Below are 22,021 nucleotides of genomic sequence, written 5' to 3'. Positions count from 1 at the left end.
ATACATATACAGAGCAGTGTATGTATGCACTATACACAGCATGGTATTTAGTGCTGAAATGCAGCACGCCTTGGGTGCAGCAACTCGGGGATGGCTCCTGAGCTCTGCAGCCAGCAGGAAAATCCCTGATGCGGGGTCCAACGGCAGCACTGGAGTGGTGTACAGGGCCCAGAGACATCACGGCCCCTGGGTACCAATGTGCAGCCCCCCTCCTTTAGGTACAACCGCACTGCTCAGTGCCTTAAAGGCCTTTAAATGTGACACCCGACTCAGAGTTCAGGTAGGAGGGAGGTGTCCCCCGAAGTGCAAAACACGCTCTTTTATCTCCTTTTTCGTATTTTATTGCTGATAAGGACATCAAAAGAGTGCCCAGAGAGCATCCTTCAGGTTTTATTACACCTTTTCAACCCGGCCAAAGCAGCGCTGCAAACAGAGTGAATCCGGACGCCTGAAGCTCTCCCTTCAGGGATGGAAGCTCACCTCGATGGGTCCTGGCAGGCTCCAGCCTGGCTGCTCCATGCCGGGTGCCCACCACCGACCACAACCCCCTGGGACACCCCAAAACACACTGCGCCCATCAGCACAGGCAGGACCCAAAGCCGGTCCTTGTCCCAAAGCCATGCACGAGCACAGCTCTGCACCCCAAAACCACACACACACACACACGTGCACCCCAAAACCACACACACACACACACACGTGCACTCCCCCATCCACACACGTGCACCCGTGGGCTCGGAGCACCCTGCTCTAGTGGAAGGTGTCCGTGCCCGTGGCAGGGGACGGAGCTGGGTGCGCTTTAAGGTCCCTTCAACGCGACCCCCACCCAGCTCCGCGCTGCGCTGGGTGCTGGGTGCTGGGCGCTGGGTGCTGCACCCACCCCCCCCACCGGGACCCCGGGGCACGTCCGGGCCGCAGCAGCCCCGCAGCGCACGGACCCGGGCATTCGCACGGGGCGGGGGGGGATACACACACACACACACTACACGGACACGCAGGGGATCCCCCACAGAGGGGCATCCCCCCCCCCCGGCAGCGATCACCGTCGCCCCGTCCACGCGCATGCGCACATCGCCGGCCCGGTACCTATTTCACAGCCAGCGCGGGCCGCGGCGCCCCCGCCAAATAAGTCCCGGGAGCCGGGCCGGGCCGTGCGCATGCGCACCGTGGTGGGGGGGGGCCGAGAGTCGCGCGCGGCGGAGCCCCGTTTCCCTTCCCCCCCCCCCCACCCCCACCCCCCTTCCCCCCTCACACCCCAACCCCGCCGCCCTCCGCTCCGCTCCGCACCCACCGGCCCTGCCCTGCCCGGGCCGGCAGCGGGGCCCGCGGGACGCCGGCCTCAAGGTAAGCGCTGGGCCTTGGCGCCGCCCGCCGCGGGGCCTCCGTACGCGCCGTCCGTTCGCCGGGTCCCTGCGGAGCGTCAGGACGTTACGGCAGCGGCAGGAGACGGCGACGGCGGCAGCGCCCGGCCGCCCCCCCCCCCCCACCCCCCCCTTCCTCCTCCTCCTCCTCCTCCTCCCTCCCGCGCTCTCGGCGCTGCCAGCGTGAACGCGCCCACGCGCACCCCCCCCCCCCCCCGCACCCCTGTTCTTCTCCCCCCCCCCCCCCCCCATCCCCCTTACGACCGGGAGCGCGCGCGCCGACCCGCCGCGGGGTGGGGGTGGGGGGGACACGGGACGGGACGGGACCACATCGTGTCCGGCCCTAACGGCACCGAGCGGGGCGCCCCGAGGTTATCCCCCCCCCACCCCCAGTGTACCCCCGGTTTGTGCATCCCCCCCCAGTGCACCCCCGGTTTGTGCATCCCCCCCCAGTGCACCCCCGGTTTGTGCATCCCCCCCACCCCGGTGCACCCCCGGTTTGTGCATCCCCCCCACCCCGGTGCACCCCCGGTTTGTGCATCCCCCCAGTGCACCCCCGGTTTGTGTCCCCCCCCAGTGCACCCCCGGTTTGTGCATCCCCCCCCCCCAGTGCACCCCCAGTTTGTGCATTCCCCCCGGTACAACCCCGGTTTGTGCATCCCCCCCCACACCCGGTGCACCCCCGGTTTGTGCATCCCCCCCCCCACCCCCGGTGCACCCCCCCCAGTGCACCCCCAGGTTTGTGCATCCCCCCCCACCCCGGTGCACCCCCGGTTTGTACATCCCCCCCCGTGCACCCCCGGTTTGTACATCCCCCCCAGTGCACCCCCGGTTTGTACATCCCCTCCCCACCCCGGTGCACCCCCGGTTTGTACATCCCCCCCAGTGCACCCCGGTTTGTACATCCCCCCCAGTGCACCCCCGGTTTGTACATCCCCTCCCCACCCCGGTGCACCCCCGGTTTGTGCATCCCCCCCCCCCCCCCCCCGTGCACCCCCGGTTTGTGCATTCCCCCCCACCCCGGTGCACCCCCGGTTTGTGCATCCCCCCAGTGCACCCCCGGTTTGTACATCCCCTCCCCACCCCGGTGCACCCCCGGTTTGTACATCCCCCCCCAGTGTACCCCCGGTTTGTGCATCCCCCACCCCGGTGCACCCCCGGTTTGTGCATCCCCCCAGTGCACCCCCGGTTTGTACATCCCCTCCCCACCCCGGTGCACCCCCGGTTTGTACATCCCCCCCATGTGGTTTCATTTCCCCCCTGTGCATCCCATAACCCCCGCACCCCCGTGCACTCTCTTGTGTCTTCTGTGCACCCTCATTCCTGCACCCCGATGGAGCCCCCTCCCCACGTAGCTCCCTCCCCACGCACCCCTGTGCTCCCCCCCCCCGCATGCACCCCCTTTTGCACGCAGCCTTCATCCCTTCTCCCCATCCATCCCCTTCCTGCGACCCCCATGCTGCCATGCTCCCCCCCGTGTGCCCTCCTCCACTGAAAGTGCACCCCAAAATCCCTCCTCTCTTCCCCCCCCCCCAAAGGTCTCCTGCAGGCGCTGAGCCTCGCTCAGCACCACTCGATGTGCACCAGGAGGGGTGCAGAGCCCTGGGGGAGCGGGGTGCTCCCTGCCCTGTGCCCCATCATTGCCGGTGTTCTCAGCCTGGTTTCAGGCCCCCCCATGCTGGTTCCTGCCTGGAGGCATGCATGGTTCGGGTGGGATGTCCAGAGCATCCTGAAACCAGACACCAGGATAGAGGCCGTTGCGGGTGATGTTATGGCTGCAGGAAGGGTTTTATCCCAAAAGGAAAGATGGGTGTAGGGATGGAGCAGGAAGGAAAATCACAGTGCTTGAACTGTGCCGTGCATCACATCTGCAGCACCCAGTGTAGGCTTTTACCCCAGTACGAGGAGCGAGGGGACTGGGAGCAGCTTGTGCCCTGCAGCCTGCCCGGTCCTGCAGTGCTTCAGATGCTGGTTTGTAGCAAAGCCTTTGGTTTCTCTCCCCTTGCCCTCAGTCCAGCTTGTTCCTTGCTCCTGCAAACACCGAAGCTCTTGTTGCCTGCTTCGCCTTTAGCTTGGTTGGGATAAACCCTGTGGCCTCCATGGAGGGGAAGAGCATCCTGTGGGTCAGGCTGGAGTCTCTGCAGGGCAGGAATTGTGTTGCAGACTCACATCAGACCCATCAGCTCCCTGCATGGCTCTGATGGTGGCTGGGGAAGGTGGTGGGAGCCAAAGGACTCTGTGTGTGGATGGCCAGACCTGGCCATGGGGAGCACTTGATGAGCTGAAGGCTCCCTGTCTCTGTCGGGGCTGCACTGGTGGTGTGGGTGCTGTGGGAGGTGTGTTGGTGCGATGGGAGGTCTGTTGATACTATAGGAGGTGCGTTGATGCTATGGGAGGTCTGTTGATGCTATGGGAGGTCTGTTGATGCTATGGGAGATGTATTGGTGCTATGGGAGACGTGTTGGGGTCACCAGCCTCCATACCTGAGCATGCATGTGCTCTGCGGTGTGAGGGGGTAATGCAGGCATAGTTCACTCATGGAACAGGGCTGAAGATCCCATCGGAAGCTGATCTGCAAAGTTTTATTGTGCTATCCTCATAACGTTAACAACAGCGGGGTGTTTGGGGGGTGCTTACACACGCATGTGTTCCTAAAGGGTATTTGTTTCCCTTTCTGCCCTCTCTTATTACTTAAATGGCTGAAAACCTGCTTTCCCTTCCAGAGTCACCTGGAATCCCAGGGGAAGCAGGCCCCGGGGCTGAGCTGGCAGCAGAGGTGGGCGATGGCATCCCCGAGCACCGGGGCTTCCCCCGTGTGTTTGTTGTGCTGTGCTCCGGGTGCGGAGGCTGCAGCAGTGGGGCTGGAGCACAAGCATGAGCGCAGGAAGGTGCACGGCTCCTCGTGCCTGCAGTCAACCAGGATTTGGGGTTTCCCCCCAGGTTCTTCATGTGCATGAAGTACAGGATGTGCAGGGTTTCAAGCACTGAAATCTAGCGCTGGTTCATCACACCTTGATTTAGTTTCCAGGTGTCACGTTGTGGTGCAGGCTTCAAGTGCTCTTTGAGTTTGAATCTTTTTGTATGTGTGACTTTGGAGGAGGGGATGGTCCCAATTTCTGCCATGGAGGAGGCAGTATGAGCTCCTGAAACCCTTCCAAGGCAGTTTGGAATACAGTTGGAAGCACACCTTCAAGCTGAGTACCTTCAGAGAGCTTCTGGTGAAGGCCAGGACCAGTTCTTTGCTTCGCATCTGCTCCCACACTTTGTCCCTCACCACCTGTGGTCTCTTACTGTGCCCATCACCCTCACCCGGCCTGCAGTGGGTGCTGGATTACAAGCCTTCTGTCATCCCTCCTCTTGGGATGCAGCAGTTGGGGATTTGCTAATCCCTTTTCTTTCAGAGCACAGATTCCCTGCAGCCTCCCCTCCCCTTGCTCCCACCACACTGATGGTCCTTCCGTGACTGATTTTAGCAGGAAGACCTCTTGACATGGGGCTTCCCTTTATGTTTCCACAGGCAGAGGCCTCGTGATGGCAACTCCGGATGTCAGTGTTCACATGGAGGAGGTGGTGGTGGTCACAACGCCTGACGGTGCTGTGGATGGAGGCGGCGTGGAGGAGGTCAAGACGGTGCTGGTCACCACCAACCTGTCCCAGCACGGGTAAGAGACACAGCTGGTGTTCACCGAGGTGATGGGCTGGGAACCCTCCCACCCTGGTTGTGCTGAGCAGGGCTGGGTGTGTTTCATCTCCTGCATCACTTCTCACAGCAGGGACCTCAGTGATGCCTGGGCAGTCTCTGGTTCTTTGTTAGGTTCTCACTGATGCTCTTTGGATGGTGGGGATGAAAGGCTCCACTCCTTGCTGCCTGCCCTATGGTAACTTCCTTAGCTCCCTCAGTGGAGAGGCAGCCAGATGTGAAACTTGGGATGTGGCTTTGGATGCAGAGTGGTTTCTGGTTTTAATGTGGCTCTGAGCCTTTGCAGACCCATGTGAAGCAGTGTGGTGTTGTCCAGGAGCACAGAGGCTGGCTCAAGCAGTTTGATTTCCTTTCTCTCTTATTTCCCTCCTGTTTTCCTTTGGAAACCTTTTCTCATCCTCTCCTGGATGTCCCTTGCATGGTCAGGAGCCATTCAGCCCTAACACAGTGGAGGGAGGATGAATTTTATTTAGCTACAGCAGAGTGGAGCTTATCTTAGCAGGCTCCAAGAGATTCCCTGGGATTTTTCCATGCATCTCTCTGAGGAAGGGCTGGTGGGCAGGCTCCTTGCTCCCCCGTGCTCCAGGACAGTAGCAGGTTGATGGGAATGACATGGATCTTGGGCTCATGAAGCAAAACCTGCCCAACTCCTGTTGTGCCAGCTGCTGGGACTCCCCTCACAAGCAGGGCTGTGGGACTGGTGGGGGGCAGCAGGAGCCACCAGTGGTCTCTCCATAGCCTTGGACAGCAGCACTGCCTCCCTCTCCCTCTGTTTCTTCTTTGCAGCCCCAGCTGGCGTAGGAAAAGTGGCTGCAAGCACAGGCTGGGATTCCTCTGCTTTGGCTCAGTCACTGCTCACATGGGCAGAGGGCTTTCAACTTGTCTTATGTGGTACTTAGAAACCAAGCTCAGCTTGGGGGCTGCCTCTTCCTTTCTAGTGCTCCTTTGGGTAGGGTTTTGCTATTTAAGAAAAAGAGATTATGCAACCAGTGGTGAAGAGCTTAATTAGTTCATGTGTTCTTAAGATTGACTGGAAAAGGCAGAGGGGAGTGGGGAAACAGTAACAGCCATCAAGAAGCTTTTCTCTTTCATCTGCGATTGGAAGGGATCTGTCCTTGAGGCTCTAATGAGGTGCTTGTGTTCCTGATCAGCATTCCCAGTGCAGGTTTCTGGTGGGGACTTTGTTTTTCTCTCTCAAGGTTCCAGGCAAGGCAGGAGTGGAGGAGACAGGGGACAAGCCCACTGCTTTATCAGCACACACTCTCTTCTCTTCCATCTGGCTGATGGATCCTCCCGGGGAGGAAGATGAGAGCCATCCTCCCCTGGCTTCGTCATGGCAACCGGCGAAGGCAGGACCAGCTTGGTGGGATGCACTCCTGGGGCCTGGGAGGTGTTTGAGGCTTCTCCTGCTCTTCCATCTGCCTCTGTCTGTCCCTCTGGAATGGGATGGGGGAAGCAGGGTGGAGAAACTCACCCTTCTTTTGTGGTTTTCTCTTCCCCACCCGATTACATCTCCATAGCAGACACAGGCTGCTTTTCATACAAGCTGTAGAAGCTTGTTTCTCTCTGGAGGATGGGGTGGCACATGTGGGCTGGGTTATTTATCCCAATCCAGTCATGCCTTTTGATTACTTTTTGGAGTGGTGTTGATGCGATGGAGTCCTGGAGGAAGCTCCATTTCAGGTGCTGGCCTTCTGCTGGGTTTTTTCTTCTGATAAGTCAGTGGAGGTTTTTGATCTGGTGGGATTCCAGAGTCGGGGAGTGCGGGGCTTTGCACATCAGATGTGGCTGCTGCCTCTTGGCACCCTGCTGAAGTGGAACTGCTGGCTTTTCTCCAAATGCACTTGGAGAAATGCAAGAACCACGCAGCAAACTGACGAGGAAAACCCAGGTTATAATTCTTCCCTTTTTCTCATGTCAGATTGCTACCTCTAACACTCACCCATGTGCAAATGCCCAGCACCTTTCCCTCCTTGGGGTCTGTGTGTTTGGGCAGGGGCAGTGTAATGTCCCACCTGGCCTTTGAAGCAGCATCTCCTGAGTTACTCGCCCAGGGAGGCTGAGCTCTGTCCACACCAATGCCCTTATCTCGGTGCTGCTCCTCACCAGGTGCCTGCTCTGCAACTGTCAAGGGAAGGGTGCTTTGAAGCTGCAGTTCCACCCTAGCTGTGTGTTAGGAGGTCAGGATGGAAAAACCAGTTGCTCCTGAATTTGCTTGTCCCCGTGGCACCACGGGTGGGGAGTGTGGTTGCCAGTGAGTCACTAGGTCCAGCCTTTCAGTTCACGTGGTACCAAACCAGGGTAGATTTCGGGTTTGTTTTCTCCTTACAGTCTTCCTTAGGAAGTTAATATGGTGAAGGATGTGAAGAGTTAACTGTTGTTTCCTCCCCACCCTTGCAGGACAAGCTTGCTACAGTAATTGGACATCTTCCATAGCAAAACCAAATCTTAAAACAGATCAGGAATGGTCCCTGCTGAGAGCTGGCTGTGATGCACGGGTTGGATCATATGGGTATCAGCATGGGATACCTTCCACTAGAGCAGGTTGCACCAAACCCTGTCCAACCTGGCCTTGAACACTGCCAGGGATGGGGCAGCCACAGCTTCTCTGGGCACCCTGTGCCAGCGCCTCAGCACCCTCACAGGGAAGAGCTTCTGCCTAAGAGCTCATCTCAGCCTCCCCTCTGGCAGGTTAAAGCCATTCCCCTTGGCCTGTCCCTTCAGGCCCTTGTCCAAAGCCCCTCTCCAGGTTTCCTGTAGCCCCTTTAGGCGCTGGAGCTGCTGTAAGGTCTCTCTGGAGCCTTCTCTTCTGCAGGCTGAACAAGCCCAACTCTAAGAGCCACGTACTAGTTACTAATGCATTGAGTATATCAAGTTGAAAGAGGCTCAGAGGTTTATCATGAGGTTCCGTGGCTCACATTATCTTGGATCTCCTGTTTTAGGGTTTGTCAAACTCCTTTGTAGTGTATTAGCAGCTCTTTGAGGTTCTGCTCTGGGAGCACCCCGTGTAGCAGGGGATTCAGGCAGTCCATTGCCCTGGCAGCAGCATCATGTTTCACACGTGTTTGTCCTGGGGAGATCTTCTCAAGCAAAGCTGCCAGGGGCTGGCAGCACCTTGTGAGCAAGGGGCTGTGCTGACAGCATCCCTCCACAGCAGCTCCCGCTGCACTGGAGCAGCTCGCTGGGGCTGGGATTAAAAGGGAGGCGAGGAGGAGCCGGCTGGGCTGCTGGCAGCGGTCCTGCTGCGGGGCTCTTCATCTGCCTATGGGAAACTGGAGCTGAGCCTCTCAAAGCCAGAGCTGACTTCAAGCTCGTGGGAAAATGCAGTGCGAGTGGCTCGGGGCAGTGTCTCCATGGGGCACTGATGGGGTGGCATTTCCATGTGGCTTAACTCTGCTTCTCTGACTCTCGTACCAGTGGTGACATAAATGAAGACACATTGGAGACTGAAAATGCAGCTGCTGCAGCTGCTGCCGCCTTTACAGCCTCCACGCATCTGAAGGAAGCAGTCCTAGGTAGGTGCAGCCCCTGATATAGCCCCTTGGTTGAGCTGCACCAGCTCCATCACCCCAACGTGGCACAGCCCTGTGCTGGTGCTGCTGGTAGGGTCCAGCTGCTGGGGATGCTCTCTTGGGGTACCAGGGATGCTCTCCCTAGCACCCAGGGGAGCCCAGGAGGTGCAAGGGCTGGGTGGCAGGAGCTGGCAGCTGCTGGCTGGGCTGCTGCTGCCCTCTCCTGGTGCAGGATGAGTCCCTGAGCCTGGCTGTTGCTGCTGGCTCCTGCACATCAAGTTCATGGTGGGGATCTCAGCTTTGCAGCAAGCTTGCTGGCTTTGCTTACCAGTGAATGTAGTGAGCAAAGATTGCGGCCAGCTGGGCTGGATTTGACTTGAAACAGTTTAAAACCAAGGGTGACTTTGTAATTGCCCAACCAGCCAATTCCTTTTATCAGGAAGTGATCTTTTTTTCCAGCCCTGGCTGCTGATTCCTCACCTGGGCTGTTTCACCTGAGAAATGGGGGTGGTTGGGTGCTTTGGTAGCCAAGTGCAAGTGAGTGGTGGCCACAAACCCCATCGCTCCCCCCACCACGCACTGGGTACACGTGTGGTTTTTAATGCTGAGCTTTAGAACTGCTTTCTCATTGCATGTGTTGGGTGTGGAATGGGAGGCTGTGACTCACGTTTCGTTTTGATCTGTCCCGTCCGCTGTTCCCTGTGAGAAGTGAAGATGGCTGAAGATGAGGACAGTTTGGAGGCAGAGATTGTCTACCCCATCACCTGCGGGGACAGCAAAGCCAACCTCATCTGGAGAAAGTTTGTGTGCCCAGGGATCAATGTGAAGTGTGTGCAGGTGAGAATGAAGCCGCCCCTGGTACTGGACTGATGCCTTCCCTTGCCTGTGTTGCCAGCTCACCTGGCTTGGCCTGGTTTTGCTGAGCTTTGGTGAGCTGCTTCACATCACAGCCGTGTCATGGTTGGAAAGGAGGAGGTTTTGGTACTGTGGGACCTGATATTTGTCTCTTCAGCCAAGCTGAGCAGTCCTGCCTGGAGAGATGCAGCTTCAATTTAACTGCATTATTGGAAAGATTGGGAAAATCGGGCGCTTCCAGTGTCTGCTCAGTTTGAAGGTTGAGGAGTTTATAGGTAGGGGGCCAAGTGAACAGCTTCTGCCGTGCCCTGGATAACTCATGGTTAAAATTTGCATGAACTCAGGACCATACAATGAGTGAGGCATTGCTGGCATTTGTACATGGGCTAAACAATACCTGCTGAGGGAGCGTCTCTTCTAGCCTGCATTGCAAAAGGGCTTTCCAAAGGTCCTTGCCACTCATAAGAGAGATGGTCTTTTCCATCCCCGAGGCAGAGGACAAGTCCTGCTGCACCTAATGCTGCTGCTGCTGCCTAAAATCACTCTTCTCTCTGTACTGAAACCCATATACGTGTTCAGAGAAGCAGGTTCTCATTTACTAATGATGAGTAAGCTCCATGCTTGTCAACAGGAGCATTGAAAGGAGGAGGCCTGGACTTGGGAAATCCTTTGAGATGGGCTTTAAAGCAGCTCTTTAGAGGACTGCCTGATTCTTCCCAGTGTTGAACCCTTTTAAGATTCAGCTGGACAGGCTGCTGGGCCATCTAGTTAGGATCATGCTTTGCCAAGAAGCTTGGACCAGATGATCCTTGAGGTCCCTTCCAACGTGGTGTTCTATGATTCTGCAGGTTGCCTTTAGGGCAGCGCATGGGTTCAGGCACAGCTGGGTGTGTAGGGCAGTAGAAGGAGGGGAAGAGCTGGCTGCTGATACAGTGTGTGCCAACTCCCTGCAGCTGGTTTTCGGTGGAAGTGGGTGTGAGCTGTGACAGGGGCCAGAGGTTTCCCTGATAGCGCTGGTTGTGCGCGGTAGCAGGAGGCCAAAGACCACTTGGGCCTCTCCTTCCTTCACTCGTGTGGGGTGTAGAGTGCCCCTGGACTGAAACGTGAGCAGCGACAGCCTGGGTTTCATTGTGGAGTGGAGCACAGGCAGGTCACTGCTGTTCATGGCAGTTTGCACAAGCTATGGAGTGTTTTTCCTGCCTGGGCTTGGTCACGCAGCAAATTCCTCTCCTCCACACCCTCCCAAAGCCTTGGCTTTGAGCAGCTGTTCACCAGCCATCCATGAGAGCAATATTTGCCTTTAATAATGTTCTCTAAGGTGGGGAAGCGTGTGTCAGCCATCTGGTTTGGTGGTATTCCTTAAAGAGCACGTGGAGGCTGTGATGTGGCTGCAGCCCACCGCTGGGTACCAGGAAATGCCACCGGGGCATCACGAGCTTGTGGACTCGTGCTCGCAGGGCAGCCCTGCTTCTGGTTTATGGCTTGTGACACTGATGTTGCACTTCTGCCCTTTGCAGTTTGACGATCACCTCATTAGTCCCAAGGAGTTTGTCCACTTGGCGGGCAAGTCTACCCTGAAGGACTGGAAGCGGGCGATTCGGATGAATGGGATCATGCTCCGGTTTGTATCCACAGAGGAGCAGTGGAGGCTTCTTCTCCCTGGGGGATAACGGTGGGGTAGGACAGAGCCCTTGGCACGGTTGTTTCGCTGCTGAGGGAGCAAATGCACCACTGGATGTTTGTCTTGATAACAGCCTGGCCCCAAGTGTGGTCTGTCCAATGGCTTTGCTTTATCCTTGTGCCTAGGGAATGGTTTGGGCTAAGAAGCGTTTCCGCAGTCCTTTTAGGACGTGAACCACATCAAGTTCCCAGCTGGCATAAAACCATTGAAGATTTTAATGGCCTCTGGTGGTTAGGCTGTGCTGTCTGCAGGTTCTCCATGTCACCCATCAAAAGGATGTCCATCGGTCGTCCACTAACACTCCCATTGCAGCGTGTCTGCTTCATGTTGCTTTCCTTTTTTTCTGCATCAAGGAATTACTCAAAGCTTATTTATGCAAGCGTTTCTCTTCTCTAGTCTTAACTACAGTAATTTAATTCTTCTATGGTCTTCATGAGCACCAGCCTGAGACTGTGGTTTAATTAAAGTCTGGCTCTGCCTGCAGGCAGGATGCAAAAGCATCACCTCTTTCCCTGGGAGTTGCTGGTGGGTTTGCACTCATCTCACAGGGTGACATTGCCTTCGCCTTCATTCTTCTGCTTCAATGCAGGCGTCTCCCATATTCCTTCTAAGCAGCTTTTGCTCCACGTAGCTTTTGCATAATAGGCTTATGCATGCTTTGGCAAGGCAGGTCTTTCAAGGGAAAAACTTCATGAGGAATGTGTGGAGGCAAACCCATGAGAGCAAATCTTGGGAAGCTCAGGTGGCTGTTGGCTGCCAAAGCCTGGGGATGCTTTGGAGACAACATGCTCACTGGGAAGATGTCATACACCGATGTCGCAACCTCCTTTGCTTAAGCTGAGAGGCCTTATTTGAGCTTATAAATAGGGTTATGCCCCATCTCTTTTTGAGGTGTAGAGTCAAAAAGGGAAGGAGGAGACTTTGTGCTGTCTCACCCTGAGCTGAGACTTCAGCCCCCCTTGTGCTGGAAGCTGCAGGTGTGCACAGGGGGAAGGTGCTGGTGGAACCAGTCTGGGACCTTCTTTTCTTCAGCCCTCAACAAGCCAGGAGCTCATCAGTCCCAGCAAGGGAAATTCACTCTCTTGCCTCTGCCTGCTCTCCTGGCTTTGGCTTTTCATCTGGAACTTGGAGAAGTTTGGGGGTGAAGGCTGCCAGGAGCTGCATCTCGGAGCTCTCTGCTCCTGCTGATGTGCCTGTCCCTGTGCTTGCTCCCTGTCTTTCAGGAAGATCATGGACTCAGGAGAGCTGGATTTCTACCAGCACACAAAGGTCTGTTCCAACACGTGTCGGAGCACCAAAATCGACCTGACTGGAGCCAGGGTGTCCTTGACCAGCCAGGCATCAACTGAGTACATCCCTCTCACCCCCGCCTCTGCGGATGGTACGTCCAGCCATTCCTCACCCCCAAAACAGGGGCATTGAAGCACTAAAGCACAAAAATACTGCCTAACCAGCTGCCCACACTGTTGCCTCTTCCTGGCTTTGTGGTTTGTTTCATCCTCTGCTTCCTCTCCCTGCTCTGTTGCAGGATTCCCCATAGCAGAGCCGTTGTTGGAGCATCTCAGCAGAGATGCAGTAACTCACCTAGTTGCTCTGTAACACTGCATGATCCAAAGAGCTGTCCTGCCTTACCCTAACTGGGTAACTGAAGCAGAGAAGACTGCAGTTAGTCTGTAAGAGAACAATAGTGGTTGCTCGATGAAGTTCCCTTCTTTCCTTGGAACTGTGTCCGTAGGGCTCATCCCGGGAAGCAGGGATCAGCTTGGCTTCCCCTGCCATGCAGGGTGCCAGAGCAGGAGTCCCTTCTCCTTCCAGCAATAACTTGACTTCTGGAACAATTTAGAGGTTTTCATTTAGGGCTCCCTGGCTGCTTTGTCTGATGAGAGATTAAAGAGAACTAGGGGATACAATAGAGCCTTATTTCAATCTACACTCATCTATGCAGTTCATAAAACTGGATTTAAATGCTGTTGTGGCTGCGCAGCTGTAGACCTAAATTTAATTTTACCTATAATTACAGGCAGCTTTATTATTGGAAAGCTTTCTAATTTCTAAGTGCTTCTACGTTTCTTAACTCCTATTGCTCCTGAGCCCCCAAGGAGCCCCACATCCCGTGCTCCTGATGGTGTCTGGGAGGAGAGCAAGGACAGAGCGAGCCCCTTGGGACCACGGCCTGGGGTTGTGGCAGGGATGCTGGTGCCGATGCATGATGCAGCCTGTCCAAGCCTCCTCTTAGGCGTGGGCATCTGCTTGCTAAAGGGGAGATGCTTCCCAGGCTGCTGGGCTGTGCTGGAATAACCAGAGCCCTGAAGGCTGCAGGGTGAAGGAGCAGAGTAATTGGGTTTAATGGCAGCGGCTGAGCATTAAACTCTCCGTGCAGCACTGTGGGTCTCTGGCCACATTCCCATTCATCCCGCTTCTGCCACGGCTCAAATGACGCTGGTTCCCTTGGCTCTATGGTAACAAAATCCCTGAGATTTGGCAGAGCTGGAGGGAGGGAGCCCCCCTGCATCCCATGGGAGGATGCTCTCCCCTTCCAGGCTTTAGAAACCCTCCAGACATCCCAGTCCTACAGAAGGATAGCCAAAAGGAATGCAGAGTCTAAATCTGTTTGACTTTTGCTCTAAGCAGTTCCTGTGTGTGTGCAGGGAATGAGAGGGAAGTGCTGCTCGTGGGCATGTGTTCTTGTGCAAGGGTTGCAGAAGTAACCCCTGGGGTGCTGCACTCCAGTGTGGAAAAAATAACTCGTGCTGGCACAGCAACCCTGCCCGTCTCATTCAGCTCTGAGAGCTCTGGTCAAACAGAAATGAAAAGGAGAAGTCCCAGGCGTGAGGGAGGGAATGCTTCCCTTGGAAAGAGCCCGTGAAACACACAGGAAAATCAGGATTTGGGGTTTTTTCTTCTCTTCTTTTGCTATTGGTTGCAGTGAACGGATCCCCAGCTACGATTACCATAGAAACATGTGAGGATGCCAGCGACTGGAGCACCAGCATTGGAGGTACTGCTTGGGATCTGCTGGGCTCAGCGTTGCAGAGGATGGAGGAGATGTAGGGAAAGAGGGAAACAGCAGGATTCCTCTTGCTGGAGCAGCTCTGCTTGAGGATCCACTGGGATTATCCGGTTGCTTCTTATGGGCACATACTGCTGTGTTATATCCTGCCTGTGTGAGGTGTGAGCGCAGCATTGTCTTGGGATGAGGTTGTTCCTCAGCACTAAGATGTGGAAGCTAAGGCCGAGCGCTTGGTGTGGCTCTAGGGGAAAAAGAAAATCAAATCAGGGGAGTCATAAAATCCTTCTAGCTGCTCTGGTGCTCTCTGAGCACTTCTTGCAGCATCAGTGTCCTCTTTGTGTGTGCCAGAGGATGGGGAAAGCGAGTCCTTTTCCAGCTGCCCCTCCTTGGGCTTTGCCTCAGTACCCTGTGCCTGCAGCCAAGCAGGTCTTCGCCCTTAGTGGGGCCAGAAGGGGAGCCCAGAGCGGATCACTGTTAAAACCCCTGTGAGGCTTTTGAGGTTCTCCCTTGCTTTCTCTTTCTCCAGATGACACCTTTGCTTTCTGGCGAGGCCTGAAGGACACGGGTCTGCTGGAAGAAGTGATCCAGGAGTTCCACCAGGAGCTGGTGGAGACCATGAAGGGCTTGCAGCAGCGAGCACAGGATCCACCACTGCAGCTCGGTGGTAAGGGCCTGGGCACGACCAAGGGTCATTTCAGGGTAGGGGCCTGTGGGTTTTTCTCCTCTGGGATATCTGGTGGCACTGCAGGGACATGGGTTTCATCATAAGTAAATCCCACTTCTGGCTGCTCCGCAGGCAGGCTCTTGGCTGTGCTCGGGGATACTTCAGGTGGCCTCAACTCTCCAGTTCCCTGTGCCCTGGGATTCCAGTCCACTGGCTCTGGGTCTGGACAAGCGCTTGGCTTGGGAGCTGAGGTGGAATTTAAGCCTTTAGAATAACGATGCAGCAAGCAGCTACTGTGCCAGCAGATTCCTTATCACCCCTGCTAAGCAGGAGAGGACTGTTTATACTCTAGTGACCTCTTGCACTTTCTCATGACTTCTCCTGTCCTCTCCTCTTCCCCAGCCTCCTGTTTTACTTCCATCAGCTTTTGGCTGTCTCAGCTGAATGGCTTCACTGTCATGGGGCTTTTTACCAAGCTGGAGCTAATTTGCACGGGGAATTTTGCTTCACTCAAAGGTCTCTGTCTTGTTTTTAAGATGCTGTTTTACTCAACAATGTAGTCCAGAACTTCGGGATGCTGGATCTGGTCAAGAAGGTCCTGGCCAGCCACAAGTGTCAGATGGATCGCTCGAGGGAGCAGTACACACGGGATTTAGCAGGTAAGTGCATGGACGTGTTACAGCTGGTGCATGGTAAACCAGGCGTGGTGGGACGGGCGCTGCCATATCCCTGCTGCTGATCCCTCTTCCCTCTGCAGCTCTGGAGCAGCAGTGTGACGAGCACCGCAAGCGAGCGAAGGAGCTGAAGCACAAAGCGCAGCATCTCAACAACGTCCTCATGACCCTCACACCCGTCTCTGTCCCCACGCCTTTAAAACGTCCCAGGCTGACCAGGGCCACCTCCGGCCCCGCTGCCATCACCTCCCAGGTGCTGTCGCAGCCGGCACAGCTCGCCGTCACCCCCGGCGTGCCTGTCTCCCAGCTCGCCAACCTCCCTCTGGGCAAAGTGGTCTCGACCCTCCAAGCGCCGGTGCTGGGGAAGAGCCCGTCCCAGCCTCCTGCCACCAACTCCCCGGCCTCCCCGCTGCTGGGGGGGTACACGGTGCTGGCCTCCGCCGGCTCCACCTTCCCCGGAACGGTGGAGATCCACCCGGACGCTTCCAACCTGACGGTGCTGAGCACGGCCGCCGTGCAGGACGGCAGCACGGTTGTGAAGGTGGTGAGCCCCTTCCAGCTGCTCACGCTGCCGGGCCTCGGCACAGCCATCCAGAACGTGACTCAGATGGCTCCCAGCGGGAGCACGGTCGTGACTGTCCCCTCCGGTACCACCGAGGCCACCGGGGATGAGCACGCCGCCGCCACCATCGAGGTGAGCGCAGTGGCTGATGAGGCGGAGCAGAAGTGAAGGGGGGACGTGCCTGGAGGGACGCTGGCCGTGCTCTGGGTGGAACTTGCCTTCTCCCTGGCTGCGCTGTGGAACGAGGAGCAGGGGTTAAGGAGACTCAGAGCGGCTCAACATCGGTAACCAGGGGCAGGTCAGAGGGAAGGAGGGGGAGGAAAGATGCCTGGAGAAGGGAAAGGTGGAAGTGCCCTGTTTGGAGCAGAGAAAAGAGACCAAAAGCTTACTTTTGTATAAAGCTTTCCTCCCCTGTTCTCTTGCGATAGTTATTCTGCTCTGGCTCATCAGCCCTGCCTCATCTGCAGGCGGACCTGGAGCAGTGTCCATTGAGGAGCCAGGGATGCAGGGCAGGGAGAAGGAGGTAGCGGAAGGAGGAGCAGGCGAAGCACTGAGCAGGCACCGATCTGGCTGCTGCGGACTGATGGGAGTCAGGGAAATGCTGCTCCCCATCCCTAGGGGCTGCAGGGAGGGAGAGGGGACGCCAGGAGCGGGTTGTCCATCGGGAGCAGGAAGAGGCTGTGCATTGCAGCCCGGGCACAGGCCCTGGGAGCTTGGCTTCCGCGTGTGATGCTGGCTTGGGGTGGCAGGAACAAGTGGGAGCTTGTGATGGTGATCGTGATGCATTGCCCGGCTCTGCTGGGGGAAGGAAGGAGGGAGAGAAACCCAGAGAGCCGGAGGAGCTGTAACTCGTGAGGATTTAGGGTCTCTTTCTTATTTTCTCTAAAAATCCATTCTTGGGGATTTTTTTTTTTTTAATGCAAACAGCAGTTTTTAAGCAAAGCCCTTTGTGAAGGATGCGCTGGGAGAGGGAAACGTTGGATGTGCGGAGCTGAGCTCAACAGCGCTCCAAGGACCTTGCGCTTAAAGAGTGCAGGCTCAGGCTGGTCCCCAGCATCCTGTTGGGGTGCCTCATCCCATGGGAGCCGGGTGCTGCCGTTCCCTCCCTGCTGGATTTGAGCAGCTACTGTGGAGCGGGGTGCTCCATCCCCCAGGACTCCTTCCACCCTTTAACTCGCTGCATTGTCTCATGGCCCCGTTCAAGGGCCCGCGTGCAGCTGCAGCGGGGCTCCCACTGCCTCCGGCGGGCAGGGCTCGGGTGCTGGATGTGCTGGGGTCTCTGCCCACTTGCTCCGGCGGCAGCAGCGATGCGAGGTCGCTTCCGTGAGCTAATAAATATTTTTCTGAAGAGAGCGTTACCGGTTCCGTGTGTTCTGGGGCTGCAACGGGGGCATAGGACAGGGCAGAGCACGCTGAGGATGCACACGTTGCTGTCCACGTGCACACAGGGATCCTTTAGGGGATGCCCTAAATCCTGTGGTGCTCTCGGAGTGTCTGGGTTGGGAGGCATTGCTGTGTTTGGGGGGGGTGTTAACCATAAGGGGTGGGGTTTGGGTCTGAAGCTGGCCTGGTGATGCACTGGGGGGAATGGAATTTAGGGGGAAAAGCCTGGGTTTGTTACAGGAAGGCAAGAGCAGAGTTTGTGTTAGGAGTGGAAGATTCCTAGAGGAAGAAAACCCCCTTGGCACCGGTACAGGCCCTGACAAACACATGAATTTAAGTGATTTTGGTGCTGTCCCTTGAGTGGGAGCGGTTTCGTCCCAAACGTGTTCATGGAATAAGGGTTTTATTTTGGTTTTCTTTACAGATGATGCTTTTAATTTCAGGAGCTGGGAAGGTCGGAAACGTGGCAGAACAGCAGCCCCATGAAGGTCATCATGGCTGAGGGATGGGGCAGCCTGTGCCAGTGTCCCACCATCCTCAGGGCTTTCATTCCGTTCCCATGGAATGAGTTTTGTTCTCGATTCCACCCCTGGTGAGATGGATGTGGCCATCAGGAGCAGGAATGTTGTGAAGGGAGCGGTGCCTGGGCTTGGAAAGGATGCTGGGGTGAGCTGGGTGAAGCAGGAGGGTGTCTCTGTCCATCCTGCCCTTGTGCCCACTGACCGCCGCTGCTCCAGCCTGTGCATCCCCAGGCCATGGTGGATGCTGTCAGCCACAAAGTCTTTCTGGAGGTAATTCAGGAGTCTCTATGAAAGCTGGGGTTTAGGGACTGCATCTGCTCTGCTTCAGGGATGCTGGGATGGCTTTAGGTTTCCTTTCCCACCCTTTGCCTGGGCTGTGAATGTGGGTGGATGCAGCAGCATCCTGGGAAGAAGCCTCCCTGCAGCAGTGCCTACACCGACATCCGCATCCTGCAACAGTGCAGGAGGCAGCAGGGTCCTCACTGGGTGCTTGTGGCACTCAGCAGTGCCTCCATCCCCAGCACCCGCTGCCGTGCTGCCCATAGGGTCCCGTTGCAAAGGACCAATTTTAACTTGGACATTAAGCTGAGATGGGTGTTTTGGGGGCACCGGGCTGTCCTTGGAGTGCCCCCAGCACAGGCAGGGTGTGCATGGGGCCGGGGAGCCCCAAATGTGGCTCCAGAGGCTGGTTTTCCATGGCAGGGCTGCACCCAGTGCTGGTAACACCTCCTCAAGCTGTGTTTAGAAGAGGAAGAGGTTTGTTCCTCTCAGGTGTTGGGTTCTGTTTCGTTTCAGCTGAGCCTGAACCCAGGACTTGCAGCCCTTAAAGAGGAGCCCTGCCTAAACAGAGCCTTTTCCCTCCCTGCCTCCTGCTGTTAAGGTATCAGTGCCTTTTCTCCGTCTTATCTTTGTACTTGGGACAGCCTTAGACCAAGGAGCTATAAAGGCTTGTGGTCACTGTGAGCCTCAAGCCTCTCCAGTGTAAGCAGCAGTGCTGAGCTGGATCTGGGGGTGCATTTCTACCCCAAAGCCCCCTGTTCCTGCACTGTGATAGTGAGTGAAGGTCCCTCTGGTCACAGGGCTGCTGTCCCCAGCAGTGCTGGGCGCCAGAATGCATTGGTTCACCTGCCCAGCCCTCGAGAGCTGTGGGCTGAGCATCCTGCACCAGCTGTCTCTGCCTGGGACAGACCCATCCAGGTTATCCAGGGGCTGTGGGTTGCGAGGAGACGGCCAGGTTTGGATGGGAATGCGGCTGGAGGGATCTCCTGCCTCCTCTTTATGGATATCTGGGAGGGGGATGAATTCAGGCTGGTGGCATCCCCAGGTTGGTGTGTGCAGTGCTGGGGCTGTGGCAGTGGGCAGCGAGTGCCAGGGCAGAGCAGGCAGCAGCTCTTCTCTGCCTCCAGGCCCCTTTACCTGCTCTGGAGCCTATAGATCACTTCCCCACATGGATGTCCTTTGCCCTGCACGGCAAGGCTCCCTAGGGATGTCAACAGTTCTCCAAGCAATAACAGCTCTCCAGGCAGATTAGGGCTGGTGCAATCCTCCCCTCCCTTTGCAGCAGCTTGCGGGGAAGCCCTGTATCCCTGGAAAGACAGGCTGGGATGCTCTGGCAGTGGCTGTGCTGATCCTGAGCACGCTGCGGTGCTTCCCTGCTCTGTGGAGAGCAGCTGGGTGCTTGTAGGGCTGTTGGTAACGCGTGGTAGGGCTGAGGCTTGAGAGGGAAAAGCAAGGGGGAAGTCAACGTGCAGCAAGCTCTCAGTGGGGATAATCAGCCACTGTGTGGGGCACTGGCGTTGGGCTGGATGCAGCAGGGACGGGACCATTGCAAGATGCTCTGGCCAGGGTACGTGTCCCACGGTGCGCATGGCTGCTCTGTCTCCTGGTTCTCCAGCCCAGGTTTCAGCAGCAGGAGTGAAGCATCGCTACTGAAGCACGGTGAGCGCATCCCACCTGCAGATCAGAGGGAGGGTCACCCCATGGCACTGAGAGCAGCGCTGAGATCTGGGGCTCTGTTATCCCCAAGGGGGCTGCACTGCCACGGACCTGGGATGGGCTCCCAGAGCTGCAGTGGGGAGTCGGGCACCCCACAACTGGAGCATTGGGGTAAATCGCAGTGGGTCAACTGGTGTGTGAGCCGGGGGTCCTTGGTGCCCGCTCTGCCGGTCTGGTGCTGATAGGAGCTGCCTTCCAAGGGGTTCTCAGCCGTGCTTCCCTTTCCTCCCCATCATGGGGCCGGGCAGCGCCCCGGGGGGAGCCAGGGCTGCTCCGTTTGCAGGACTCGCATCCCTAAATTACGTAAGGGCTGCGGCTGCCTCGTGCCAAGTCCCCGTTTTCCCTGTGTTCTGTGGCGATGGGGGCACGACCGGATGCGTTTTCTCCTCCAGGCATACGGCAGCTTTTGGGAAAGACCCGGGGATGCTCCCGCTGCATCCCTCCGGCAGCGGTGCAGGCAGAGCCGCGCCGTGGTCCTGCCGAGGACCGGTTCCTCTGGGCTGCTTTAGGGGGGTTACCAGGGCAGGAGATGCTCCAGCATCCTCATGGGACGCCTTCCCGGGTCCCAGCTTGTCCTCGGGGATGGGGGGGGGGCTGCAGCTGGTACCCCCCCCTTTCCGTGGCTGTTGACGGCATCGCTGCAGAAACGGAAACCGAAACTCGGGGCTTTCCCCTCGCTCTGCGTCCCAGGTTCAGGCTCTTCCCCGCCCTGACGCGGCGCTGCCTCCTCCCTGCTCCGGCCACGGGGTAAGGGGCAGCAGAGCCCGGCTTCTCCCTGGGCTGCTGCCCTGCTCCAGCCGCCTTTGTCCGTGTGCGGGAGGCTGCGTGTGAGACACTGAAAGCTGCTTGCTGCGGGAGCTGCAGGGGGAATATCCCGCCTGTAAAACTCCATCCATCCCACCCGGAAAACCCGAGCAAAGCCCCAGTGCTGGGGCAAGCCCGGCTCGGACACCGTGGGGATGGGGTTAGGGGTGCTTTGTTTCTGGTTCTTGCTGCCGTCTGATGGTGTCTGGGCTGTTACAGAGGCGTTTAGAGTCAGTGCTGTGGAGGGGGAGATTTCTGCCCACGCTCAAACCGGGGCCGGGCTCCGTCGCTGTTGCGTGTCCCGGTGCCTGTGCTCACTTCCTGAGCTGATGCTTTCCCTTTGGCCTCACTTGGAGCTGCATCTTCCATGGGGCAGGGACCGCTCCTTTCCCGGGCAGGGACGGGGCTCCTGCGCTGCCCCAGCTGAGCAGCTCCCATGGCAGCAGTGAGGGGAAAAGCTGGGAAGCTCCATCCCGAGCAGGAAAGCCGATGTGGGGGGCTCCATGGGGTCACCTCCTGCCGTGAGGCTGAGCCCCCCCGCTTGCTCCTGGCTGACAAAGCACGGAGCAGACCATGGCCCTGCTGCTGGGAGCTGGTGTGCCCTCGGCTCCAGCAGTGACAGCGGCTTTGATGCCCGTAGGCAGCCGGTTCCCATGGCCGCCCATTGCTTCAGTGGTGTCCATCCAGTGCCCCCAGGCCTGGGCATCCCTCTGCCTTGGGGCACCCTGGGGTGATGCTGGATGGGAGCAGAGTGGGGGCTCCCTCCAAGGCTCTGCCATAGCTCCGGTGCTGCGGTGTGGTTGTGGGGCCGGAGGGGGGTTAGAGGAACCTCCTGGGCCTTTTGCTTGGATGTGTATGTTCGGGGGGGGATTTTGGGTTGCTGCACTTCCCATCCATCCGTGTGTGCCACTCTCAAATTGACACCACCACCACTTGTGCCATGTGCTGAGCTGCTGCAGGCTTGGCTCTGAGGGCTGTGATGGGGCGATGCTGGAGGGATGAGGAGCCCCCTGCACCCGGAGTGCTCAGCATCGGGTGATGCTGCTGGCGCAGTGTCCTGCAGACGGGGATGCAGGTCTTGCCACCAGAGGTGTGGGTGCCGCAGCCCTGCACAGAGCAGGCATCCAGCTCGCCTCGGGGCACCTCAGCGCGACCGGGCTCGTTTGGGGGTTGGTGCTGATGGTTTTTGGCTTGAGGTTGGACTTTGTCAACAGGGAGTACCTTGGCTGGGAAACAAACGGAAAACGAAAGTGATGCTGATGAACAGAAAGGAAACCAGCGCGGGGCCCCTCCCGGAAT

At 57.4% G+C, this 22,021-nt stretch overlaps 1 protein-coding gene across 2 annotated transcripts; it reads left to right on the top strand.

Moving 5' to 3' along the window:
* The first annotated feature begins 1,309 nt into the window (after positions 1 to 1,309).
* On the top strand, positions 1,310 to 17,371 carry GMEB2 (glucocorticoid modulatory element binding protein 2). 2 transcript variants are annotated; one of them, XM_062628312.1, is made up of 10 exons: positions 1,310 to 1,344; positions 4,879 to 5,023; positions 8,479 to 8,576; positions 9,280 to 9,410; positions 10,946 to 11,049; positions 12,333 to 12,490; positions 14,036 to 14,107; positions 14,646 to 14,783; positions 15,320 to 15,442; positions 15,541 to 17,371. In XM_062628312.1, exons 2-10 carry the CDS (start codon positions 4,893 to 4,895, stop codon positions 16,185 to 16,187), a joined length of 1,602 nt encoding a protein of 533 aa, XP_062484296.1. In that variant the 5' UTR covers positions 1,310 to 1,344; positions 4,879 to 4,892; the 3' UTR covers positions 16,188 to 17,371. The 2 variants fall into 2 exon arrangements, with proteins under 2 accessions (XP_062484296.1, XP_062484297.1); XM_062628313.1 differs by lacking the exon at positions 1,310 to 1,344 and having other exon boundaries at positions 4,389 to 5,023; positions 9,283 to 9,410.
* Positions 17,372 to 22,021: the final 4,650 nt, after the last annotated feature.

The sequence above is a fragment of the Pezoporus occidentalis genome, unplaced genomic scaffold (genome assembly GCF_034315485.1).
Source record: "Pezoporus occidentalis ecotype Australia unplaced genomic scaffold, CSIRO_AGI_Poc_V1 ctg313, whole genome shotgun sequence".
Lineage (NCBI taxonomy): Eukaryota > Metazoa > Chordata > Aves > Psittaciformes > Psittacidae > Pezoporus > Pezoporus occidentalis.
The sequence above is the reverse complement of the archived record's forward strand: the minus strand, read 5'-3'. Positions and strand labels throughout refer to the sequence as shown.